Source organism: Labeo rohita, unplaced genomic scaffold (genome assembly GCF_022985175.1).
Source record: "Labeo rohita strain BAU-BD-2019 unplaced genomic scaffold, IGBB_LRoh.1.0 scaffold_87, whole genome shotgun sequence".
Classification (NCBI taxonomy): domain Eukaryota; kingdom Metazoa; phylum Chordata; class Actinopteri; order Cypriniformes; family Cyprinidae; genus Labeo; species Labeo rohita.
Genome location: NW_026129821.1, coordinates 292,189 through 319,933, shown reverse-complemented (window position 1 = coordinate 319,933; position 27,745 = coordinate 292,189). Strand labels below are relative to the sequence as shown.

Below are 27,745 nucleotides of genomic sequence, written 5' to 3'. Positions count from 1 at the left end.
GTCAGTCCTCTGATCCGTCACTGCCCACATCTGGCAGGAATTTGTGCTGGAATGGAGGGATTTGAGAAAACCAGAGAGAGAGAGAGACAGATGAGTGAAAAACGAGACTTCTGATAGAAACCAGACAGGCATTTACCCACAACCCCCCTCTCCACCCACAATGCTCTGTGGCCAAAACCCGCTCCTGAAATTAAAACAATATTACTGGAATGAAAACACGAGCAGAGCTGAATTCTTATCTGCTGTGTGTGTGTGTGTGTGTGTGTGTGTGTGTGTGAGGTTTTGTGAGAGAATGTGTTTATATTAGAGCTGAAGTTCAATGACAGAATTTCACACACAGTTCACAGTTCACTGCTTTTATCAGCGTCAGGATTTGAGCTTCACATGTAGGTCTGACTAACACTGTGTGTTAATGTGTGTGTGTGTGTGTGTGTGTGTGTGTGCGCTTTAGGCGCCATCACCACTTTTTTATCATTTGTAATCATTGTTTTAAGTAGTTCGTGTGAACTGGTCCGGCAAGAAGCTACAGATAACAGAGTAAAAATAAAACAAATTCCAGTTCATCCCACACCTCTTCAGCTGATTTACAGCAAATCCAGCGTTATGGATGAGACATATAAAATGTATGTGTTACCACTATACCCAACCATCTGTTTATATTTTAATAAACGCTTGATGATAGACTCCAAACAGCAGAAAAATGTCGGTCTATGCAGCAGTTTTTTATGTTAAAAAAGAGACATGCGTTATGAATCTGACAAAAAAAAAGTACATTTCTGCAAATTAAAATGCACAAACCAGACACAATAATACCCAACAAATAATGAAGCGATGGCTCTTCACAGAACATACAATTGTTACTTTATTTTATTTTAGGGATATGTACTCTTATGGATTTGACAAGCCTGAAAATAGCACTAAAAAAAGACCTCACACGGGTATTTGAACCACCAAATCTTGACATATGTGATAAAAAACCTTTGGTAAAAACTTAATTTTTTCATGGTATGGGTGACATTTGCATGGAATTACCCTTTATTATATTAAGAAATGCAAACATGTGTGTTACTAGTTTTCATAAATGTTTAAATATGCAAATGAGACATTATCTAATTAAACATGCACACATTTGCATAAATCTCCAGAAATCTGAATCCAGGTTTATAATTCTAGTGTAATTTTGTTGTCACATTAAAGTTTTTTTTCCAGAGGAAATTTTGGATTTCTCCTTTTATCACGGTCAACAGACAGAAAACAAACACATTTTCAACATGTTTTTTGGAGTAAAATCAGTGTGAATAAAATATGAACAAACATTCATATTTATAAATATAGAGAGGAATAAAACAACAAAGTTTGGTGTTTGTAAGAGAAAAAAATCTCTTTAACCCTTTAATTGTCACTCACTATCTAACATAGACATGAAAATGCACTATCCAAAGTATTTTTTTTAATCAATTGTTTATAAAATTGTATAATTCATGAACAAAAACATTTTGTAATATGATTTCGATGTACAATTTCCATGGTAATGCAGTGTCTGATTTTAAAATGGTTTTCAAAGGATGAATTTTGAGATATATCATGTCTATTGCGTGATGGTGAAAAGCAACGAAGAAAGTCTTTTTGTGACAAAGGTCAGAACTCAGGTTATGATGTGGATTTTGAGGTGCACTCTTGTCAATTAATCTATTACTTTTCCTACATGATTTGTAACACAAAAGATTGGTAAAATATCTATTTAGGAGTCTTAGACCTTCCCAACGATATATAGTTTATCACAATTAGATTAGGATTTATTTGTAATATGGTGAAGTAAACGTAGGCGTCCCACAGAGGGACAGTTTTTTCACACACCTTCAGACTAGTGTAAAGAAAACATCCAAAAGACACTGTTAAGTGTTTCTTTTATAGCACTTTATCCATCTGTGTCAACAGATTTCAAATACGATCCATATTTTTAAAGACCGTTTCTCAAAATGAGTTTTTTCTCCTGCACTGAGTCATAAATCAACACTTCAGCAGCACATACACACACCAAACCAAACATTTGTTTTCCTGTCTATATCCTGAAGGTTTTCACTGAGGGATTTGTACATATATAATTTGCTTGATTGTATACATTTATTCCCCCAAAAGTGTGAAAATATTGTGTTTTCTGAATTATAGAGTGACAAAAATGAGATACCCGAAATTCCCTCTGTAAAAACTTTTGACTCTAATATGTAAAAAAAAGAAATTTTGAAACTGACTTCATTCAGTGTTTAGATTTTTGTACTAGAAAAGTATGCAAATTAGCACATATTTTATTAAATAATGCCTCGTTTGCATATTTAAACCTAACATTTTAGAAAACGTATTATACAAAAAATATTTATCAGTGTAATCAATCAACTGAGTAAGTAACTTTTTACCCTGTTCACCCGCAGTGTCTCATCTTAGAGATATGGATTAGAGTTAAAAACTACAGACATGAACAGATAAAGTGCAATAAACACTTAAATGTGTGTTTTGGGTGTTTTCTTTCCACTAGTCTGAAAGAAGAGAACAAAATCTCAAACTGAAGCAGTGTGTTGCCTTAAAAGTATAAATATATGATGTAATGTGTTGTATTGATTTATATGAGCTCTTCAAACAAGTAAAACTGTAACAAACTGTATTTTTTTAAAGTTGTAAACAACAGAAAGATACAAAAAAAAAGCTTTTTCTACTTCAAACGTTCACTCAGTTGTGACTTGTTTCTTTGTGACTGTTTGTGTAATTCACTAGCACTAGTTTCCCGTATGAAAATACACACAGATGGTTTCGGGTGTAGTTTACTTCAGTATTTAATGCTGTTTTCATCATCACAGTATCAGTCAGACCATCGTCTGAGTTTTATTTACACGATCTGTGTGTGTGTTTCAGTGTGTTTGTCTCTCGTTCTGGTTTTTCTGACAGTCCGTCAGACTCGCCCCAGTAATCTGATAGTGTTTCTCTGTAAAATCTCCTCCTCCGTGTCTATTTAAGAGCAGATACGACCTCAAACATCTCTCTAAATGATACAGCAGCGCACAGCGAGAGTCTGTCAGTGAGTGTCCGGCCTCTCTGCTGTTTCTGATGGTCACAGCTCGTCTCTCTGTGCTCCATTTGAGATCAACAAACAGCTCAAAATCAGTTTCCACTAAAGAAAACACTCATTCGCTGCTTTATGCTGCTGCTCACATCATCACACTCTTCAATCATCTCTACAGTCTGCTTTCAGTCATTAAAATGTTTTGATCAGCAATCTGATGCTCAGTGATATGAGTCTGACCTCTGCTGGACAAACACCAGACTGCAGCCAGACATGCAACCAAAACAAAACATGTATTAGTTTTAATAAATGAGTGCTTTCATTCATCAAGGATGCTTTAAATTGATCAGAAGTGACAGTTAAGACATTTATAATGTCACAAAATATTTCTATTTCAAATAAATGCTGTTCTTTTGAACTTTATGTTCATCTGTGAATGCTAAAAAATAACATGTATGAGTTTCAACAAAAATATCGTGCAGCACAACTGCTTGTAATAATCATAAATGTTTGTTGAGCAGCAAATCAGTATATTAGAATGATTTCTGAAGGATCATGGGACACTGAAGACTGGAGTAATGATGCTGATCACAGAAATCAATCATATTTTAACAGATATTCACATAGAAAATGTCCATGTTGAATTCTAATAATATTTCATATTTTTATGAAAAATCATAATGATTTCATATGTTTGAGTGTTAGTGTAGCTGCATGGCAGGTTCTGTTCCCATGAATCCGTCTGTTTTCTCAGCTGCCGTCTGTCATTCTGTTGACTCACATGGAGGAAAGTTTGTTTTCCCTACAAGCCAGGATTAAAAGCTTCCGCAGAGAAAGAGAGATCCACAATCCTGGCACCGTGTATGTTCGGCAGAGTCGTATTTGACCTTTGACCTTCAAACAATAAACCACAAACCTGCGTGTCTGTCGCTCTGTTGAGCAGCAGCAGTGTTAATCACGCAATTAAACCAGTAATAAAGTTACAGTACATTTAATAACACGATTAAAGTTCTATAAAAAGTTTGTGATGTTGATAAAGCGTGTAGAGCAGATGAAGTGAGTCTCATCCGTCACTATCAACACACTGACCTGAACAACAATACAGGTCGCACGGACAGGAAGTCAACAGCAGCACACTTCCTGTTTCTCCACAGGGACACACATCGGCAGCCTGGAGCTCACCGAGTGTAATCATGCTGACGGGACAGTCTTTCCCTTTCTCAGATGATTTTTATTTTTTATTTGACTGGTTTGAATCACAAAGCACATTTGCTATAGAGGACATTGTCGTAAACCACTTCATTCCTTTACTGTACATGCTGTACAAATTTGTATATAAATTTTTATTATTAATGTTATTTTTGTGAGTCCACTTTTTATTAGCATGTATGTGAATATAATATATATATATATATATATATACACGTTGGTAAACATTGTTTTTGATAAATATATATACAGTATATATTATATACTATAGATTCATATTTATGTTGTTATATAAATGTTTAATGTACTGTACACAAATTCAGCATCACTCACAGCATGTTTGGTTTTTATTTTTAGCTCAAATGAGCTAAATCAACTAGTTTGTTTTAATATTTATAATTGATATTTAGAGGGATTTCCATTGTCAGAGTATCACATCACCAGACTAGTTTTCATTTAGCTGTGATTGATGTGTTTACACTCAGAAAACACGACTCTTTTTATTATTATGAACATTGTCGACCAGTAAGAAAACAGCTGCAATACAAAAATACAAAATAATAATTAGTAATAATAATAATAATAATAATAATAATAATAATATAATAACAAAACCAATAAAATACTAGAGGGGGTATAAAATTAAACAAAACACATTGCATTCAAAGGAAAATATTAAGCAGCTTACAAATGTCAACAGTTTTAAAGCTTTTTTTATGACATGAGTTAGAAATAGTGTCAAAGTAATGCTGTATTTCAGCAAGCAAAACATAAAACAGTGGCTTCTGACATGAAAATGTACTTTTATGTACATAAATTTTTGTTAACAAAATAAGGAAATGAAGTACAATTTATTTTTCTGTAAATGCACTTTTTTGATTTTTTTTTTTTGAACAAAATCAAACAAAACATTTTCCTAAAGTAAAGAAAAATCTTTATCAATATTCTCAATAACAAATAAAGAGAGGTTTTCCCATAGCAATGTAGGTTAATTATTGCACTGAACTAAAGTGTCAGAAAACACTGTTATTACTGTTATTACTCTTGTAGCGTCTGTACAACGCGATTCGTGTGGTTTGTTTTGTCCTCTCTCTGGTGCCGTAGAGTTCCGCGCACGCGCAGTGAGGGCGGTTGTTGAGTAGCATGCAGCTGAGTTTGTTCTCTGCTCTTTGAATTAAAAACACTATCGTCGGATTGTATTATATCTTTATTATTATTTGAAATAGCATATCGCAGCTATAGAAACGTGTTTATCGGAAGAAGAAGGAAGAAAAACAAAGCGGGATGAATCAGTTTGAGCAGTAAGTTAGCGGCTAACGGCTAATTCAACAAATCTCACCTGAATTTATGAACATGTAAACAACTACAGTTTACAGATTCACCAAATGAACATTTCATTGGTAGTATAAGTAGATTTAGTATATAAAGTGATGAGTATTCTCTCTGTCTGTATGTATATATTCATATGTTTGTGTGTGAGTCTCCATTTATTTGATCTAAAGTACTGAAAAAGCATGAAATGTTTTTACTATTTAAAATAACTCCTTTCTATTTAGATATATTTATATATGTAAAGTATAATTTATTTCTGTGATGCGCAGCTGAATTTTCAGCATCATTACTCCAGTCTTCAGTGTCACGTGATCCTTCAGAAATCATTCTAACATGCTGATTTACTGCTCAACTAACATTTATGATTTTTATAATCAGTATTTAAAACAGTTGAGTCATTTTTTTCAGGATTCTTTGATGAATATAAAGACCCAAATATTAGCGTTTATCTGAAATAAAAAACGTAATGACAGCATACACTATAACATTCAAAAGCTTGGAGTCAGTATGATTATTATTGTTTTTTTTTTTTTGGAAAAGAGATTATAAATTAATACTTTTTATTATGTAGGATGCTTTCAACTGATCAAAATTGATCTAAAGACATTCAGAATGGTACAAATGATTTCTATTTCAGATAAATGCTGTTCTTCTGAACTTTCTATTCATCAAAGAAACCTGAAAAAATTCTCCTCAGCTGTTTTGAATATAATAATAATAATAATCAGAATATTAGAATGATTTCTGAAGGATTTTGTGACACTGACGACTGCAGTAAAGATGCAGAAATTTCAGCTTTGATCACAGAAATATTACATTTTAAAATATATTCAGGAAGCAGCTTTTAAATAATAGAAAATATCTCTCAAAAATCAAATAAATGCAGGTTTGGTGAGCGGAAGAGAATTCTTAAATAAACTTTAAAAATCGGACTGTTCAAAAACTTTTGACTGGACGTGTATGTGTATGTATCACATTACCAAAATCAACATAATTGTAGCCTACAAAACATTATTAATATTTTTTTTAATAAAATTATTAACTATTACATTCGATTATTGTTACTAAATCTTATTCAATAATGTTTGAGTGTAAATGTGATAAAATGCTGATTTATTACCAGTAAATGTGTGATTTTTAGTTTAAAGGAGGAAGACTCTGGAGACCATGAGGAGATGAAGGACAGTAACGATACTGACGGAGGATCAATAAACAACAACAACAACAACATCAGACGCAAGGTGAGCCTGACATTATCACACACACACAGACTGAATCATTAATGTCATGATGAAGGCCTCACATGTGTGCGTGTGTTTCAGACGGTGACCCCGGGCGCAGGCGAACACCCGCTGCAGTATAACTACACATTCTGGTACTCGCGCCGGACGCCCAGCCGACCCGCAAACACACAGAGCTACGAGCAGAACATCAGACAGATGGGGACGGTGGCGTCGGTATGACACGCTCATTCTGACTTTTGTTTCTGACCGTGATCTGTGCTTCTGCCCTGTCTGACTGTGTGTCTCGTTCTTTCAGGTGGAGCAGTTCTGGAAGTTCTACAGTCATCTGGTGCGACCCGGAGACTTGACAGGACACAGCGACTTCCACCTCTTCAAAGAGGGAATCAAACCCATGTGGGAGGTGAGAGAGAGAGTGTGTGTGTATGTGTGTGTGTGTCACTGGCTGTGTTTACATGCTACCAAACAAGTCATTATTAATCTGATTGATGGTGTAATCAGACTGGAAAGTCTTTATGTAAACATCCAATCAGATTCAGCTCCATCTCAATGACATTCCCATCTGATCTAAAGGGCTGGTGTGAATTCAGCTGATTTACAAAAAAATGCTTAATTTTAGGTCATTTGATGATGCTGAGTTAAAAAAATAAAAAATAAATAAACAAATATTTATATATATAACCACAAAATCAGTCTTAAGTCGCTGGGGTATATTTGTAGCAATAGCCAAAAATACATTGTATGGGTCAAAATTATTGATTTTTCATTTATGCCAAAAATCATTAGGAAATTAAGTAAAGATCATGTTCCATAAAGATATTTAGTAAATTTCCTACTGTAAATATATCAAAACTTAATTTTTGATTAGTAATATGCATTGCTAAGAACTTCATTTAGACAACTTCAAAGGTGATTTTCTCAATATTTTGATTTATTTGCACCCTAAGAGTCCAGATTTCAAGTAGTTGTATCTTGGCCAAATATTGTTCGATCATAGCATGATAGATCAATGAAAAGCTTATTTATTCAGCTTTCAGATGATGTATAAATCTCAATTTTGAAAGATTGACCTTTATGACCCTGGACCACAAAACCAGTCTTAAGGGTCAGTTTTTTGAAATTGAGATTTACACATTATCTGAAAGCTGAATAAATAAGTTTGTTATGATAGGGCAATATTTGTCTGAGAGACAACTATTTGAAAATCTGGAATCTGAGGGTGCAGAAAAATCTAAATATTGAGAAAATCACATTTAAAGTTGTTCAAATGAAGTTCTTAGCAATGCATATTACTAATCAAAAATTAAGTTTTGATATATTTACAGTAGGACATTTACAAAATATCTTTATGGAACATGATCTTTACTTAATATCCTAATGATTTTTGGCATAAAAAAAATAAGAATTTTGACCCATACAGTGTATTGTTGTCTATTGCTACAAATAAACCTGTGATACTTAAGACTGCTTTTGTGCTCAAGGGACACATACATGAATCAGTTTTCTTGCCCTTACAATAATAACAAAAGCAGTTCAATGTCAAAACTTGTTTTTATGATTCGATTTACAAACTGTAAAGGAGTGGAAAATCTGTTCAGATACTCCATTAAATGTCCATTCAAGCAAAATCAGCGTTTCATAGAATCTTTCATAGTGATTTTCTGTTGCTGTTTGGTTGCAGTGAAAGCAGAAATCTTCTGCTCATGTTTGATTTTCTTTTGTCTCTGGTCATAATTATGACCTTGAAATCAGGATTTGGCAAAATGAGCTGAGAATTGAACAGATATTTGTAATCTGGCTCAGATTCAGACAGCATGTGTTTGTGTGTTTTTCTGCTGCTTATGGCAGAATACAAGACTTCTGTTTCTCACAAATGGTTCTCAAAAGCAAAAATGCATCGTATTTAGTGTTAAAGCATGGCTTGAAAGCAAAACGGACACTATTTTTGAAATCAGTGCTCCAAAATTAGTAAGAAGTGTTTCATTCATCAAATATGTTGGGTGTGATCAGTTTCAGAAAATATGATCCATGTAAAGCTGTGAATCTGACTTGTTTCTCACTTTTTTTCACATCTTAGGAATATTTATTTATGTTTAAGCAGCGTTTCTTAGATTATTAGGCAAAAACAGCAGTTCTGCTCACATTTGTCTCGTTTGTCTTTGGCAACAGCATGAACATACAGTGTATACAGAAGAACACAGTGTATAGATCTAAGACTTATTTGCATTATAATTTACTCGAAATGAGACATTATACTGCAGGCTTCATGGAATGGATCAGATTCATTGAGATGGATGAACACGTATGTGAGTGTGGTTTGAAACCTGTTTCTGATGTGTGTGTGAATCAGGACGAGGCCAATAAGAACGGAGGGAAGTGGATCATCCGGCTGAGGAAGGGTCTGGCGTCTCGTTTCTGGGAGAACATCATCCTGGCCATGCTGGGCGAGCAGTTCATGGTGGGCGAGGAGATCTGCGGGGTCGTGGTGTCCATCCGCTTCCAGGTGCTGCACACCTCTGATAGCAGATTTACCCTCATGATTTACTCCTCGTGCTGCTGACGAATGTACGTGTGCGTGATATCTGACATGAGTGTGTGTCTGCAGGAGGATATTCTGTCCATCTGGAATAAAACAGCCAACGATCAGGTGACCACGTCGCGGATACGGGACACGCTGCGGCGCGTGCTCAACCTGCCGCCAAACACCATCATGGAGTACAAGACGCACAACGACAGTCTCAAGTACATGTCACAATTCACCGGGTGATTTCATTCACAGACTCTCAGTTCTGATCTCAGTCCGTATCAATTCATGTGCAGATATTTCACACACGTTAATTTTGCTAACTAACATGTTTTGAACATTGAATGGCTTTATTGAGGTTTTCTGTACATGTGCGAGTTGTTTTATTGACAGAATTTAAGTAATGCAGATCTGAAGTGTCTCTAATCCTCATGTGCTTCTTATTTTTCAGGGATAATTCCAGCTTCCGGAACACGAAGATCGCTTTGTGAAACCAGGAAATAATTTTCATATGGACACTTTCCCTTTTACACCATGAGCAGCAAGAACTTCAGATGTGTGTGTGTGTGTGTGTTTGTGTGTGCGCGTGTACGTGTGTGAAGACTTTCTCCCGTATCATTCCATCGGTTTCATTAAGTCCGTTTTATTCCTCAGTAACTGGTTACATCAGATTGAGTGTGTGTGTGTGTTTGAAATGAGAAAATGATTAAAGAGATTCTCTGCAGTTTGGTTCAACTCATGTTTATTTGTATGTTTTCACAAAACAGATCATTTCAAATCAGTTTCACAAAACATACCCGTTTCAGTGACACTACACTGTTACCTGTTTTTGCAGGATTGTCATATATAATATTAATATTCAGCTCCCTAGTCATGAGTTCAGTTAAACAGCTCGCAGCAGATTATTAATGTGAAAAATAGAGCTTGTAGTGGATAATAGTAATCTTGTAATTCAGTCCATTGTTGCTATGATCTGTATTCTGCATAAATGAACACTGGAGCAGGTGAAGACTAGAGAATCAACAGCAGTGTTGGGGAGAGTTGCTTTTAAAAGTAAAGCATTACAATATTGTGCTACTCCCTAAAAAAAAAAAAGTAACTAATTACCTTACTTTTCATGGAAAGTGATGTGTTACATGTTACTGGGCAGGGCTTGCTTTTTTAATTTTTTGGATTTATTTGGCATTTTTACGCTTTTATTTAGATAGGGCAAGTGTAGGTAAGACAGGAAGCGAAGTGGGAGAGAGAGAAGGGGGTGGGATCAGGAAAGGTCCACGAGCAGGGATTCGAACTCGGGACGCCCGCAGCGCAGTGGCGCTATATGTCGGCGCGCTAATCACGAGGCTATTTGCGCCAGCTGCTTGTTTGAATATAATAAAAATAAATAATAATTTTTGGCAAATGTAAAAGCTCTTTCACACCAAAAGTGAAATGAATCTGCCTCAGGCTGAAAGAAAAGTAAATTCACGTCTGTACAGCAGAACGCAGGAGAAGGTTCAACACTTTTCAGCAATAAAAAAAATTATGAAGCACAAATGTTAGTTTAGCACAGCGCACACAACACCTCTGTACTTCCGATTTCTCTCAACATGGCAACAAGAGAGCTGTCAGTCAGTTCACGGGGAAACAAAATAACTGGCCTTGAAAAAGTAATTCAGATTTTTTTTGTAAATAAAAAGTAATGCGTTACTTTACTAGTTACAAAATATGATCTGATTACATAACTTGCGTTACTTATAATGCGTTACCCCCAACACTGATCAACAGATACTACTGTAAAAACAATGTAATAGTGCTGTGATCAAAACACATTTACTGGAGATGCACACTGACATATGAAATCTTATTTTCTGAGAAAGTGATAAAAAATAACAAATATCTGCCAATGTGCTACCAGAAATAATTTAGTTTTCCCTTTGAATAATGACAAATATTTATTCTTGTTTTAATCATAAACACGCTTAAGGAAATAAGACTTCATATCTTTAGTCATTTTGCTTTTCAAGTAAGTGTATCTTGATTGAAGAATGTTTAGAAATTTGTACTGGAAAATAAGATGAATACTAAGTGCAAATGGAGGTTGATTTACAGCTAATTTCACTAACAGAGTCATTTACTAACGGAATAATTTATATTCTTAATTCTGATTGGTTGATGGATGATTTAAGGTTTTTCATTAATGCAGAGCTTCAGCATAATACAGTACAGTTATCTCAGATTATTTCAGAGCCTCAAACAGACACTGCAGCAAAAAACTAAAAATGACTATAAAAATTGAATCAAAACCATGATTAAAGGGAAGTTTTTCCCCTCTGTTCATTTTTTCCTTTCATAAAGAGTATGGTTATGTATTTCAGCTTCTTCGTTATTTTGTATTTTATTTTTTAGCATTTTATATCATTATTAATATCTGTGTCGCTTTATTCCATAACTACTAATACAGCAAATTGCATTTTATTTGTATGATGGGTCATTGAAACTCAGTCCAAAATGTTACCAACTGATTTACAGCTTTTATTATCTTCACCTCAGTGGATTCAGATTAAGTGTTTTTGGCTGATTTTTTTTGTAGTTTTATTGAATGTTTGTCCCCTTATTTTGTGTGTGTTGTGTTGCTGTAGCGGTTTGATGACGTGTTTCCGCTTCGGTCATGGCGCGATTTGAAGCGGGGCAGCAGCGCGAGACACTTGGACGGTAAACAAACTCTCGTCAAACTTTTATCAAACTCTAGAAACTATTGGGCTCTTAAACGGTAGAAGTGTGTGAATATAGAGATGTTCAGTATGTCACAGATCAACTTCAGTCCGCGAGATCAGCGCGTTTATTCATCTGACGGAGAATCTGCGCTTCTGTCAGAGAAATACAGTGTTTTATTCAGTCAGATCAGATTTAATTAACATGAGCTGCACATTAACAGAATATTTCGTTCATGACGTTCACTCGGCGTCAGATGTTGTTTTCATATAATCTTTCAGCATAAGAACATCGTTTAGGCGGTCTGCTGCTGTTGCCATGGAAACCGAGGGTTTATTTTAAGTGATTTTATGCCTTTGTCAAGACACCGGATATGAAGAAAATCAAAACAAATCATGTGAATTAACAGTATGATAAGTGCGTCTTGTTAATATGTTATTTATGCGTGTTTATGTAGAGGTATGAGTGTTATTCATCTAAGTTGTACATATTTTTCTTTTCTTTTCTTTCTCAGTTCGAGGTTTGTGAAATATTAGAGTCAAGTAAAAATGTAAATAAAATGAGTAATGAAAAAAAAGTTAAAAAAAAAATCCATGCTATTGTCATTATGAGGAGAAATGTTGAATAATTCATTGGATTGACCTGTCATCTCTTGACAAATGGCATATCTGAATTCTGTGTGTGTGTGTGTGTGTGTGTGTGTGTGTGTGTGTGTGTGTGTGCGCGCGCAGTAAGATGATGTCAGTGGGTCGATCTGAAGATGATGGTGTTGATGATCCTCATCTTCATCAGTCGTCTGTTCCCGCTCTGACGCGTTCCTGGCCGCCGTCTCCTCTCTCAGCACTGTCGTCGTCTAGTCAGGTCACCGCTCGTCTCTACAGCTCGTTACAGCACAGCCGAGAGCAGGAGGTCAAAGGTCACGCGGCCAGGTAGGGCTGATCCATTTGACATGAACTTTTTTAACTCACCAGCCATCGTGGCTAGTGGTTTTCCAAAATTAGGAGCCACTCAGCATTTTCGCTGGCCACAGTTTTGTTGCTGAGAAATTACGTTTTACACGACTAAAGTTACTGCGTACTAAAATGTAACTAAAATAAACAATAAATAAATAAATAAAAATTAAAACTAAAATAAAATTTCAGTTGATTTCCAGGTCTTATTTCTTGGGCTGTTTAAAGGGCCTATTTTCCTAACCATATTAAATGCACCATCTTTCATTTCAAATTCTTATGTTTTATAAATAATTTCACTTAACTTAATAAGACACCATAGGGCCATTACCGATCAACTGTCTGTTCTGCTGTGATCTTTGTTTTGAATTATTTTCATTAACCAAATCAAGCAAAAACAGTCAACAATGAACTCTCACCCATTTGAACTCTCACCACCGTCAGACAGAAAATCTTACAGTTGTGACAAATGTGCCATTTTTTACACACAACAAATCATAATATTTGCAGTTGGAAATATTCATTTTTTTAATCTGATTTTAAATTTTGCTGGACATGTTTTATTCCATGTCGTCATGTATTCACTGTAATGTAATGAATGTTTCCACATTGTTTGGTGACTGTAAACAGCCTGCAGTGTGTTTTACCATGATTAAGGGGGTAAAATCACTGTAACCTCTGGACTCGAGTTCTTGTACTTTATATTTTGTTTCTCTCTCTCTGTCCATCAGGCAGGTGTCGTTCGCTCTGTCTTCTCCTGATCTCACTGCTGTCAGGATGACTGCAGCCACGCCCCCTCTCCTCTCTAATAGGCTGGAGGACCTCAGCCTGGACTCCACCTCCTCACGTGATGCGATTGGCTCAGGAGTGGAGGGGGTGGAGTCGGAGTCAGATGCGGATGGAGAGATGGACCTTCATCTACAGAACAGCCTGAGCAGATCAACACAGCTGACGGTGAGCTGATCACAGTCTGATCTCACTTTGATCTCTGTCTGATCGAAGTCTGATCTCACTCTGATCGCAGTCCTGTTCCCGTCTGATCGCACTCTGATCTCTGTTTGATTCCAGTCTGATTGCAGTTTGTTCTCAGTCTGGTTCTCTGTCTGATCTCAGTCTGATTGCAGCCTGATCTCACTCTGATCTCTCTGATTGCAGTTTGATATCAGTCCTGTTCCCAGTCTGATGTCTGTCTGATCTCACTCTGATGTTTGTCTGATTCCAGTCTGATTGCTGTTTAATCTCAGTTTGGTTCCCTGTCTGATTGCAGTCTGATCTCAGTCTGATCTCCCAGGCTGATTTCAGTTTTTTTCTGTTTGATCCCAGTTTTTTCTCTGTCTGGTCGCAGTCTGATCTCTGGTTAATCACAATCACAGTCTCTCAGATTACACTCACACTTACACTTATCACTGTCTAATCTCAGTCTGATCTCTGTGAGCATCTGATGCCAATCTGTAGTCATGACCATATCAACACGATCACATTATTTCAGACATTAATTTAAATCAGCCTCAATGTAATCATCATTTTCATATTATGTGTGTGTGTGTGTGTGTGTGTGTGTGTGTGTGTGTGTGTGTGTACTTGTTTTTGCTACATTGTGGGGACCAAATGTCCCCTGATTAGGTAGGGGATAGACAATATCGTTTGGTCAGTATAAAAACTATAGAAGTCTATGGAAAGTCCCCACAATTCACAAAAACAAACGTGTTTGTGTGTGTGTAGAGCGGCAGGAAGCACATAGAGGAAATGGAGAATGTACGGACACACTTACAGTCCATACTGAGAAACACACAGAGTGCTGCAGGTAGACATGGTGAGACACACACACACACACACACACACTGTTGAACTGTGTTTTTGTGCTGAACAGATCATCTGACCTTTCACCTTTGACCCTGTAGAGTTTCTGGGCCTTGGATCACAGCACTTGCTGGATGATTCACACGAGAGCGACACCACGTCACACCTGCTCAGGTGAAAAATACAGTTTATTGGTGCCACAGAAGTACAGTTGTTACTAAAGCATTAAAACAAGAAGTCAATAAGATTAAAAAAAAACAGAAAACAAACTAAATGAATACTTTTATCAAGGCTGCATTAATTTGATGAAAAGTGACAGTAAAGACATTTATAATGTTACCAAAGATTTACATTTCAAATAAATGCTGTTCTTTTGAACTTTCTATTCATCTGTGAATCCTAAAAAATTAAATGACGGTTTTCACAAAAATATTGTGCAGCACAACTGTTTTCAACATTGCTAATAATCAGAAATGTTTGTTGAGCAGCAAATCAGCATATTAGAATGATTTCTGAAGGATCATGTGACACTGAAGACTGGAGTAATGATGCTGATAAATTCAGCTGCGCATCACACAAATAAATTAGAGTTTAACAGATATTCACATAAAAAATAGCTGTTTTAAATTCTAATAATATTTCACTGCTTTTACTGTACTTTGATCAAATAAATGCAGGCTTGATGAGCCGAAATACCAACTCCAAACTTCTGAGCAGTAGTGTGTATATAAAGGTAACTAATAATTCAGATAATTAGTCAGTAATTGTGTGTGTGTGTGTGTGTCAGTGCGGGGTTGTCTGTGGGCGGTGTGGAGGAGCTGTTCCCGCGTTATTCCCGTCTTCACGCAGACACGAGCGGCGTTGCTTCAGAGCTGCAGGTGTTGAGAGACAGTCTGGACAGAGAGCGAGAGCGCCGGAAGGTACAGCCATTATGAACCTGATATCAACAAAACGGCAGAATAAAAACTCTATGGTTTAATGTTTGAAAGCAAAGAAACTGACAACCATGACTATTAGTATTTTCATTTTATAGTAAAATAAAATTACTGTACTGATGTGTTTATTCTAAATAAATGTAAATTGACTGTAAATCCATGTCTGAAAGCGTTGTGTGTGTGTGTGTGTTTGAGGTGTGTGAGCAGCAGGTGGCGTCTCTCCACAGTAAAGTTCTTCAGTTTCAGCAGCAGTTAACACTCGCTGTGGCCGCCGACCGCAAGAAAGACATCATGATCGAACAACTCGACAAGGTACAAAATGTAGAAAACATTCAAATAAACTATTGACAGCAACATCCGTAAGACCTGCGTATGATTTTTTCTGTTAAGGACGCAAATGGAGTCCATCAGTCTTTGCACACAAACACATGGGTCCTTCATTTTTAACTAATTCATATGTTACTACAAATATTAATAAATGAGTAATTTCATTTAGTAATTTTACATTTCAGTTTTAATGTATTTTTGAGTTTAAATACATTTTTATTAAATTAAAAAATAATTATAAATTTAAAAAGTTTGTTACCAAAAAAATTGTTTGTAATCAAACTGCCTAATTATTGTGCAGTGAAAATGCATTAATACTGGTTTATGAAGTATGATATACAGTATTGGAAGTCTACAGTATAATATACACTACCATTCAAAAGTTTTTCAACAGGAAGTTTTTTAAAAGAATTCTCTTATGCTCACCAAGCCTGCATTTTTTTGATCCAAAATACAGTAAAAGCAGGAATATATATGTATTTTTACAATTTAAAACAACTGCTTTCTATTTGAATATAGATTGAATATGAATTATTATTGTTGTTATTATTATTATCATCATCATCAATACTTACAACAGTTAAGTACATTTTTTTCAGGATTCTTTGATGATTAGAAAAATCCAAACATCAGCATTTTTCTGAAATAAAAAGCTTTTGTAACATTATACACGACACAAATTAATACTTTTATTTAGCAAGGATGCTTTAAATTGAACAAAGGTGATGATAAAGACATTTATAATGTTACAAAAAATTTCAGAATTTTCAGAAACCTGAAAAAATTCAACTCAGCTGCATAATAATAATAATAATAATAAATGTTTTTTTGAGCAGCAAATCAGAATATTAGAATGATTTCTGAAGGATCATGTGACACTGAAGACTGGAGTAATGATGCTAAAAATTCAGCTTTGAAATCATAGGAATAAATTACATTTTAAGATATATTTAAATGGAAAACACTTCTTTTAAATAGTAAAAATATTTCAGAATTTTGGTGTTTTTGCTGTACTTTAAATCAAATAAATGCAGGCTTGGTGAGCAGAAGAGACTTCTCTAAAAAACATTAAAAATCTTACTGTTCAAAAACTTTTGACAGACGCTGGTGAAGGTGGTCGAGGGCTGGAAGAGACATGATCAGGAACGAAATGAGGAGATGAAACGCCTGCAGGAGGAGAAGGAGATGGCAGAGAGAACACACAACACACACAAACAGGTACACAAACAACACACAAAACACACAAGCAAATACACACATGTATATTTGTTTATTTTGCATCTAACAGGTTCTACATGTCTTCACATGATAATGCTGTTAAATATGTGTGTGTGTGTGTGTGTGCACCTCAGGCTCTGTCTCGTGTCGAGCAGAATCTCTCTCAGGTGGAAGAAACACTAAACCAGGAGCAGAAACACAAGCAGGAGCTGCAGAAGACCAACAAACGCCTGGTAACTCTCACTCACTCACACTCAGTGTTCATTCTCCATGATGATGATGATAATTGTGGTGGTGATGATGGTGTTGGTGTTGGCGTTCAGGAGCAGGAGGTGCGTGAGCTCCACGTGCGTTTGGAGGAGCTCCAGCAGGAGGAGCAGAAGCTGCGCAGAGACGCAGACAGACTCCGAGAGCAGCTGCACAAACTGCAGGCCGAGTCACGTGACACACGGACACACGCACAGGAACTCCAACAGCAGCTCGCACACGCCACGCAGCAGCTGCACACACACACGGTGAGATGCGCGGGACACGCATCGTCGGTCACGTGACCCTCAGAGCCGCCGCAGCTGACCGTACGTGTGCTGGTGTTACAGGATCAGGTCAAACAGGAAGCGGCTGCGCGTGAAGAGGCGGAGAACAGGACGCGGGAGATACAAGAAGAGCTGGAGCAGATCAGGAGAGACAGAGACACACTGAGAGTCGACCGAGCGCTGGAACAGGTCACACACACAGAGCACAGTTACAGTTACCATTACAGTTATTGTTCCTGTTACCAACAGAGTTATCATTATAGTTAGTTATTGTTACAGTGACTGTTATAGGTACGGTTATATTTACAGTTATGGTTACTGTTATTGTTATCAGTACAGTCATCAGAGCATGTTACTGTTACAGTCATTGTTATATTTACACTTATAGTTACCGTTACAGTTGTTGTTACAGTTATGTTAGTTACAATACTTATTGTTATAATTATTGTTACTGTTACAGTTATTGTTACAGTTATTGTATAGTTATATTATAGTTACGGTTACAGTTATAATTACTGTTACATTCATTTTCACAGTTGTTACAGTTACATTATTGTTATAGTTGTTGTTACAGTTGCAGTTATTGTTACTGTTATAGTTATCAATTTAGTTGGAGTTATAAGTATGTTACAGTTATTGTTACCATTATAATTACAGTTATAGTTATGTTGCACTTACTGTTACAGTTACTGTTAGTTATTATTATAGTTACATTATAGTTATTGTTACGGTTTTATCAGTTGTTACAGTTGCATTACGGTTAGAGTTGTTGCCGTTGCAGATATTGTTACTGTTACTGTTACCGTTACAGTTATGATTATAGTTATAGGTATATTACAATTATAATTGTTACATGCACTATTACATTTACTGTTAGCTATTGTTATAGTTACGTTATAGTTATTGTTACAGTTTTTGTCACAGTTGTTAGTTGAAGTTATTGTTACTGTTACAATTATAGTTACTGTTACAGTTATCATTATAGTTATAGGTATGTTACAGTTATTGTTACAGTTATAATTATGTTACACATACTATTACAGTTACTGTTAGTTATTGTTATAGTTATTGTTACAGTTTTTGTCACAGCTGTTACAGTTGAAGTTATTGTTACTGCTACAGTTGTAGTTACCATTACTGTTATAATTATAGTTAGAGTTATAGGTATGTTACGGTTACAATTATAGTTAGAGTTATAGTTATGTTACAGTTACTATTTGTTATCATTGTAGTTAGTTATAGTTATGTTTTATTTATTGGTATAATTAGAGTTATAGGTATGTTACAGTTATTGTTACTGTTATAATCACAGTTATAGTTACGTTACACTTACTGTTACAGTTACTGTTAGTTATTGTTGTAGTAATGTTATTGTTACATTATTGTTACAGTTGCATTATGGTTATAGTTGTTGCAGTTGCAGTTATTGTTACAGTTATAATTACTGGTATAGTTATTGTTAAAGATATCATTATAATTACAGTTATAGTTACGTTACAGTTACTACTTGTTATCGTTGTAGTTATAGTAATGTTATAGTTAGTTATATTTATTGTTACAGTTATCATTTTGCTTATTGTTACAGTTACCATTACAGTTATTGTTACAATTATTGTTGCAGTTGCCATTATAGTTAGTGTTACAGTTATGGTTATAGTTTTCGTTGTTGCTGTAGTTAATGGGCCTTTATGCTGGTGTGTTTGTTGCAGACGCGGTTCGAGGCGCAGAAGTCTCAGATGGAGGCGGAGTTTCGTCTGTCGTTGGAGCGTCAGATCAATGAGAGACTGACAGCCATACAGGAGGAGAACACGACACACAACGCACAACTACGACAACAACACAGGTGCACACGCTTCTCTGACATCATCATGAGCACATGCTACTGTACACAGTTCACACACACTGAACAATGCTTTACTACTACTGTCAACATGCAGTTTCTGTGAGGCATCAGCTCAGTGTGAACACGGTAATGATAGGAGTGTGTGTTTGTGTGTTGCAGGAAGCAGTTGCTGGATCTGAGTGCGCGGCACGAACGAGAGCTGGCGGCTCAGCTGGATCAGTTCAGAACACAGTTACAGGAGAAAGACGACAAACTGCAACAGCTCACACAGACCTACCAACACAAGTACAGCCTGAGTGTGTGTGTGCGCGATAGGCTATGATGATGATATGTGTTATCTCACGTATGTGTGTGTGTGTGTGTGTGTGTGTGTGTGTGTGTGTAGACTGTCAGAGATGCAGGAAGAGCTGGTTTCCATGGCAGCGTCTAAAAGGAAGCTGGAGACGCAGAGGGAGGAGCTTGTGTGCCGCCTGCAGGGAATGATGCGCTCCCATTGGGCGGAGGCTTTACGGCTGTTGACCAATCAGGAACAGGTACAGAAGTCATTGGATGATAATCCTCATATGTTAATCAATCATTATAGTGCATAAAACACACTGGTGTGTGTGTGTGTGTGTGTGTAGATGGAGAGTCTTTTATCACCCGTCCCTCAGTGGGAAGCGTCCAAACCATCCTCTTCTCCTCCCAGGAGTGACACACATGCGTCAGGTGACCAGTCTCTCTCTCATATGACCACATGTGAACAGTCAGTCTGTTTTTGTAGGATATTTTTAATTCTGTCACATCAGTGTCTTTGACTGGTCTTGCTCTGAGGCTTTTGTCAGCATTTAGTGTCATTTATTTGAAAAAAATATTTAGTTAGAGCCATAAATACTATTCTAATAGTGAATATTACGTGTTTTTTGTGTATTCCTTTATGCATTTGCCACTAGACAATCTTTTCAAATCTTCAAAATCTAAAATAGGTAGGTTGTTGTTTTTCTGTAATGTGACAAACGGAAAATAAAGCGTCACACTGACCCTGTTTGATCCAGCAGCTCCGCAGGCCGTGGTTTTGCATCTGTCCAGAGAGAAGGAGCGAGAGACGAGAGCACAGAAAGAAATGAGCTCACACTCAGAGTTTGGACTGTTGAACTACAGCACTTCATTCTGTCCACTGGAGCCAGTGCTGGAGCACACGGATATGACAGGTACACACACACACACACACACACACACACACACACACACTGTTACCTTCATATGAGCAAATGTATACGTTATCTTTTATGTCAAATTCTTACAATAAATATATGTAATAAATAAATAAATAAAATAAATAAATAATAAATAAATGTAAAAAAAAATTTATATTAACTTTTTATATTGTTTATTTAACTGTTGACAATATTAGAGTTTTTATCAAATATTAATTTGAAAGATTGTATGTTATATTATGAGATTGAAATATTGTTATTATTTATATTTTTAAATCCTATTATTTTTGAGTTTGCCATAAATATAGCATTTGCTGATATGGTGTTCAAAAATTATAAATAAATTAATTAACTGTTGTATAAAATCAAAACTTGCAAGTGTGTTGATTGTTAACATGTTATAAGTGAAATGTATAGACATATGATATATTCAATATATTAAAAAAAAATGCATGAATTTTGCAGGCATTTGTATAGGGCCCTTCATTTAGATTTTAATTTGGCAAACAAAGGGGATTTACTATTAAAATTAAAACATGGAAGAAATGTTGTGATTATACCCTAAAAAATAATGTTTTCATTGTAGTAGCAGTAGTAGACTATGTAAATTCAGCTGAACAATAGTAATATATTTCTGGCACAAATTCTTCAAGTTACAGTGGACTTTTATTTTGACGGGTTGCCGTGACTCCCTTTAACAGTTCTGTGTGTGTATGATAGAACGCTAGATTTACTCAAATGAAACGGTCAAATGTTCATAAAGTGACTCAGAGCAGTTCTGGAGATGTTGTTCTTGTATTTATGTCCTCATTTAGTGAGATGACAGACACTGAAATCACTGCGAGCGCTTCAGTAGGTCCGTTTTTATGACTGGACTCTGCGATTCCATCCGTGTTTTCTGCATCGTGGAGATCATAGGGCCCTAGCATTTGTACTAATTGTGGTATTTAATATCCCATGCTGGTTAACACCTCTACACTGTGTGTTTATGTTGCAGCACTCAGTGACTGCAGTGGATTGTGGGTCAGGCCTGCGTTCTCAGAGAACGAAACGCTGAAAGAGATGAACCAGGGGACGAGAGAAACACAAATGAAGCAGATTCTCAATCTGAATCACAGTCAGTGTGAACCCAATCAGATCAGAGCGAGACAGAAGCAGAGCCACGCCCCCACAGACACGCGGACCAATCACAGCTCCAGCGCCGATAGTGGGCTGGGCAGGGGCGTGGCTTCTGGACTGTGGTACGGTAGTGATTCGGATAAAGCTCCGCCCATCAGAGATGAAGCTGTGCACAGCAGGACGAGAGTTTCCTCTCTTAATGACGACAGACAGAGTGAGCTGCAGTATTACGTGTCAAAGGTACAACAAACACACACACACACACATGTGGCTCAACACACACACTCACACTCCTTCCTGTCTGTCACGTCAGCTGCTGGAGCGTTCCCCTGGCGACCCTGTGGACGAGCCAATCAGAGAGCACAAACATGAGACCGAGCGTCACATGAGCGACCTGAGATCAAACCCGGAGCAGAAACCAGATCAGCGTGACAAACAAGAGGTCATTCACTTCACTTCAGTGTTTACCTGGAGTCACGTGACATTTATGGCTCGGATGATTGGCTCAGCTGTGTTTGTGTGTGTTTCAGGTGTGTGTGTCGTCTCAGCGGGCTCCGTCTCGAAGCGTCCAGAGCAGGAGATCAGTGAGCCGCAGAGGAGGATCTCAGAAAGTCTGGAGATGAAACGCCTTCTTTTTACTCATTTATTTATGCGCTTTATTATATTTGAAATAAAAACTCATCCGTCTTAAAGGGCTCTGTGTTTTTGTCCAGGTTTGAGTGTGTCAGAGCTGATTTTGTTGGCTGTTGTTTGTTACACACCACATGTATTGATCACATACACACTGCTGAGAGTGTCAGTTTTGTGAGTCTGTGCATTGTTCCTCAGTTTGTCCTCCTTCTGTGAGTGACTGATCCAGGAGAGGAGAGACTGAACTCCAGACTGACTCCATGTGAATCTGATTCTCCTCCAGACAAACACTTGAGGGCTAAAACTGACGTCGGTCGCCAGATCTCGGCTGATCAGGTAACGCTCATTCATTTATAGATTGATTGAGTGAATTATGAAATGCAGATGCTGATTAAAGAAAGGCCATTGTTTCTCACATCTTGGTCTCATTTTCACAAGATTCAGCCTCATGATCATATTTGTCATAAAGAAAGACATGATTTCTCGGATTGTTAAAACAGCAACGTATAATGCATTCCATCAAATCATGTTTATTAAAATAGAACTTTTATACAGTACAGATTATTTCAAAGCAGCTTCACAGAAATAAACAGGGTTCATTCAAGGTGCTTAAAGTGCTTGAAATTGATTTTTTTTTAATGTAGGGCCTGGAAAACCCTTGAAAATAGCAAAAGTTACTTTAATTATTAAGAGATGATGCGTCTAAAATAAGTGTTTAATTTTTATAAGCACATAGCATTTCACTCATCAATTCCAAAAACATACTTTTTTCAGTTAATGTCATAAAACTTGCGAACTAAGCTAGTAGCACTGACGGTGTCTTGTGGCTGAAGACGCGAAAAAACAAACGGATGAACCGAATCAATTGAGTGAGTCACTTCAATCATTCATTTCAAGCGATTCGCCAGCAAAAAATCAAAATAAAAGAGCCATTTTTTACATTTCTAGTTCGTTTGTAATTATTTGAAAAAGCACGGAGCTTTTCGAAACTCAGAATCAGGTAAACCACTGCGTCGCAAAATTATGCTCCAATCGGATCGCGAATCATTTGACTTAGATCATCCAAAAATACAGTTGTTTTGTTGTTATTGTTTTAGGAATAACAGAACTTTCAAGTAGTCAAACAATCCAAATAAAACATCTGAAAAACAGAAGAAAAGTCACTTACAAAATGAGATCAGATGAACATGAATAAATCTGATCAAAATGTCTCTGTGTGTTTCATTGGCAAACAAGTGAATGAATCTTCCTCAGAAGAGACAAAAACACTTATATTAGAATTACGTCCATAAGCTTTTAGTGAAGTGTGGATGAACTCATGAATGTGTTGTTTGATCTCTTCATATTAAGGAGAGAACTATAGTTTACAAAGTCAGACATCACTTCTTATGATTTTCAGTGGTGTAGAATTTAGTAGAGATGCTATGACATGACCCTACCAATGTACACACACTAATAAATTGCCCTTAGCAATAATTTTGATCTGGCATTACATCCCCACCAAAGCCAAAATCAGATCAACACCCTTGTTTTTAATGTGTATAATTATATGTAATCTATATTTTACATTGGTATCACAGCTGTTGCTGGCAGAATAATGGTACATTTGAAATGTTACGTGCTTTATTTGTCTTTTTTTTTTGTTCTTAAGTGACATTATTGCATTCTTTACATGTCCTTTACTTTTGCCGTTTTGTTTCATTAGTATATTTTTACTTGTCTATTTATCTTTTTTAGAATTTGAAAGACATTGTTTGATAAGTGAAATCTCGGTTTGAAGTCCTTGAAAATCAAAAAAGTTTGAAATCAAAAAAGTAGTGCTTGAAAGTCCTGGAATTTCATTTTACAGTATCTGTACAAACCCTGAATTAACATTAAAATAGCAGTGTTAATACAAAATTCATTTGTAAAAAAGATCATTTGCATTATATATTAAAATATAAATGATATGTTTCAATAAAATATTAAACAAATGTTATATTATTTTAATACCGGAATCAAAATCAAATCTTGTTTTTTTTTAATAAAATTGTTAAAAAGGGAAGAGTGTTGCAGATCATCCCACCATTAGATCTGAATCCGATCTGTAATTGCTTCAGATTTAGTCCTGTGATCTGGTTCTGGCTTTAACATATATTAGAAAAACACAAAACAGAAAAATGACTTTTAATAAATGTGTGTTGTGATGTGCAGTAATTCAGTGGTGGAGGTCAGATGAGCCGGTGTGAGTGTCACGGCTCTCCTCTGTAGTGTTTGTATCATGTGTGTCCAGCAGGAGGCGCTGTACAGCAGACGGGAATGACCGAGTCCAGCTCCGGGTCCCGTCACATCGAAGGGCCCGACGTGCAGATAAACGACTCAGAGCCTGAAGGGCAGGTGGGTCTCCTGAGAAAAACACACACACCACCAGTGATGATCAGGATCACAAACATTATGCTGCATTTAATATTTTTTATATTAAATATATTGAATATTGTTTGTTATTAAAATATTTGATTACTTTATTTTGTCCATTTTATTATTATTTTTAAATATTTTTATAATTAATTTTACAATGAATTTATTAGATTTCTTTTTTTCAAGAAATTATTATTTGTAATTTTTTTACAGATGTTTTTAATTTCTTTTTTATTGTACTTTTAAAAATTATTTTTTAATTATTTTTAAAATATTTTTTTATACCACTTTGTGATGTCGTGTAGTGGACGTGATGATCTCACACTCACGTGTCATGCCACACAGGTAGCGTATGCAGATTTGAGCTCCTCCCCAAACGCAGCTCACTGCTGGGAAAAGCTCCGCCCCTTTGGGGAGGTCCTGAAAGGCGATGCCCAAATAGCAGTTGTCCACGATATATCCCAGCGTCCCTGCGTCTGCGTCCACCACCACTAATACACGTTCCGGGACACTTAAGACATCCCTGGCTCCGCCCCCAGGGTACCGCCTCCCCGCCTTCCCATCATGCCAGAGTTGATTGGTCGAGAGCTCCCAGCCCCAAGAACAAGAGTCTCCGCCTATTAACGCCGTGTAGCCAGAGGCCTGCAGGGGGCATTTGTGTGTGGACACGCCCAGTAGGGCGTGGCTTCCTCTCTGTTGACCCTCCCACAGCACCTCCCATATATGGAGCCCCGTCGCCGTGCCGACCGCGCCACGGACCGCGTCGCTGCTCTGTTCCACGTGAGCGCGAGAGACACGCCCACCCGACGGACACACCTTCAGATTGGGCGACAGGTAGGTCGGGCTCCACTGCGACCGCGGGTTCCCAGGGCCGACGGGAGGCGTGTCTAACAGCACAGCGAGGCGAATGGGCGGGGCTACAGAAAATGGACGGAATGGTGATGAGGATTTGTGGTGTTTATTAGGACGGCTGTCCTTTAGCAAACAGCACAGCGTGAGACCCATCCAATCAGATCGCAGAATAGCATCAACTTCCTGTTGATGAAGACAAAAATAACTACAACATTAATCAAACTACAGTGATCAACATTCAGTATTAAATCAAGTTATCTTTTATTTACGTAGCGCTTTTAACAAAACAGATTGTGTCAAAGCAGCTCTACAGTATTAAACAGGAAAACAGTGTCAATAATGTCAATAGCGCAAAAGGACAATCAATTCTCCGTTAAAGGCAGTTAATTACTGAATTCAGTGATGTCATCATGCATCTCAGTTCAGTTTAAAGAGTATCTGTGCAGTTAAGTCGTTATTAGTAAGTTATCTGCTGCTAAATCTGCTACGTGATTAAATGTAAATGTAAGTAGGTTATTTTAATAGCCTAATATAATATTAAATGAACTTATAGTTTCCCAGCAAAAATCTGACTATTTTCTAAAAGGAAGAATTATAAAGATTATGAAGATTATAAATGACCAGAATGAACACTTTAAATGCAGCTTATTTAAAATTATACATGATTATTGTGTCTGTGTACACTACCTGTCAGAAGTGATTCGAACAGCCAGATTATTATTATTTTTTTTAAAGTCTCTTCTGCTCACCAAGCCTGCATTTATTTGATTTAAAATACAACAAAAGCAGTAATATTGTGAAATAGTTTTGCTATTTAAAACAACTGTTTTCTATGTGAATATCTGTTAAACTGTAATTTATTTCTGTGATGTGCAGCTGAATTTTCAGCATCATTACTCCAGTCTTCAGAAATCATTCGAATATGCTGATTTGCTTCTCAACAAACTTTACTATTATTATTATTATTATCATCAATATTTAAAAAAGTTATTTCAGGATTCTTTGATGAATATAAAGATCCAAAGAACAGCATTTATCTGAAATAAAAAGCTTTTGTAACATTATACACTACACCCTTTAAAAGCTTGGAGTCAGTATCATTTTTATTTTGGAAAAGAAATTAAATAAATTAATACTTTTATTTAGCAAAGACACTTTAAACTGACGTTAAAAAAGTTAGAAGATATTTCTACTTCAGATAAATGCTGTTCTTCCAAACTTTCTATTCATCAAAGAAACCTGAAAAAAAATCTACTCAACTGTTTTCAGCATCGCTAATAATCAGAAATGTTTGTTGAGCAGCAAATCAGCATATTAGAATGATTTCTGAAGACTGGAGTAATGATGCTGATAAATTCAGCTTTGAAATCACAGCAATCAATTCCATTTTAACAGATATTCACATAGAAAGCAGTTATTTTAAATAATAAAAATATTACACAATATTACTGTTTTATTGTACTTTTAATCACTGAAATGCAGGCTTGGTGAGCAGAAGAGACAAATTTAAAAAGCATTAAAATCTTTTGACTGTGTTGTACGTGTTGTAATTCTCTTATCGTTAAAGAAATTCAACTTCATTTAATAGTTTTAATAATTAAAAATGATTAATAATGTTATTATTAGATATTGTACATTATCAGCTGCTGAAAATCACATTAAAGCACAGAAAAGACGAAATAAAGCGTTTCCTCGTCAGACAGCGGCGGACCGTGAGTTGCTCTTACCGTGAGTGCGCGCGGTGTCTCCGCTCCGGTCGTTCGTTCATCCCGCATTTAAACGTCACTTATCTCCCGCGACGTCAGCACCGGCCGTCACGTCAAGGCCAGAACCGAGAGTGACGCTTCCGCGGACGCTCTGACGTCTGCACGTCACCGATGACGTATTTCA

The 27,745-nt window shown here is 36.4% G+C and overlaps 3 protein-coding genes across 7 annotated transcripts; 2 read left to right on the top strand and 1 right to left on the bottom strand.

Annotated features, from left to right (window-relative positions):
* Positions 1–5,358: 5,358 nt before the first annotated feature.
* Positions 5,359–10,096, top strand: eif4e2rs1 (eukaryotic translation initiation factor 4E family member 2 related sequence 1). Of its 2 annotated transcripts, none has more exons than XM_051105038.1 (7): positions 5,359–5,565; positions 6,738–6,837; positions 6,919–7,053; positions 7,136–7,240; positions 9,188–9,340; positions 9,443–9,579; positions 9,813–10,096. In XM_051105038.1, the coding sequence occupies exons 1-7, from the start codon at positions 5,549–5,551 to the stop codon at positions 9,850–9,852; spliced, it is 687 nt and encodes a 228-aa protein (XP_050960995.1). In that variant the 5' UTR covers positions 5,359–5,548; the 3' UTR covers positions 9,853–10,096. The 2 variants fall into 2 exon arrangements, with proteins under 2 accessions (XP_050960995.1, XP_050960994.1); XM_051105037.1 differs by having other exon boundaries at positions 9,443–9,600.
* Positions 10,097–11,915: 1,819 nt separating this feature from the next.
* Positions 11,916–22,656, top strand: cntrob (centrobin, centrosomal BRCA2 interacting protein). 4 transcript variants are annotated; one of them, XM_051105012.1, is made up of 20 exons: positions 11,916–12,055; positions 12,787–12,984; positions 13,737–13,959; positions 14,629–14,652; positions 14,728–14,818; positions 14,907–14,979; positions 15,593–15,725; positions 15,936–16,052; positions 17,169–17,285; positions 17,420–17,518; positions 17,609–17,800; positions 17,882–18,007; positions 19,528–19,661; positions 19,821–19,946; positions 20,047–20,194; positions 20,285–20,369; positions 20,699–20,851; positions 21,855–22,216; positions 22,290–22,418; positions 22,507–22,656. In XM_051105012.1, exons 1-20 carry the CDS (start codon positions 12,012–12,014, stop codon positions 22,597–22,599), a joined length of 2,667 nt encoding a protein of 888 aa, XP_050960969.1. In that variant the 5' UTR covers positions 11,916–12,011; the 3' UTR covers positions 22,600–22,656. The 4 variants fall into 4 exon arrangements, with proteins under 4 accessions (XP_050960969.1, XP_050960968.1, XP_050960971.1 ...); XM_051105011.1 differs by having other exon boundaries at positions 20,696–20,851; XM_051105014.1 differs by lacking the exon at positions 14,629–14,652.
* Positions 22,657–23,183: 527 nt separating this feature from the next.
* Positions 23,184–27,679, bottom strand: si:ch1073-228j22.2 (SPRY domain-containing SOCS box protein 2). Its single transcript, XM_051105046.1, has 3 exons — positions 27,583–27,679; positions 25,333–26,038; positions 23,184–24,991 (listed from the first exon to the last, which is right to left on the bottom strand). Exons 1-3 carry the CDS (start codon positions 27,628–27,630, stop codon positions 24,804–24,806), a joined length of 942 nt encoding a protein of 313 aa, XP_050961003.1. The 5' UTR covers positions 27,631–27,679; the 3' UTR covers positions 23,184–24,803.
* Positions 27,680–27,745: the final 66 nt, after the last annotated feature.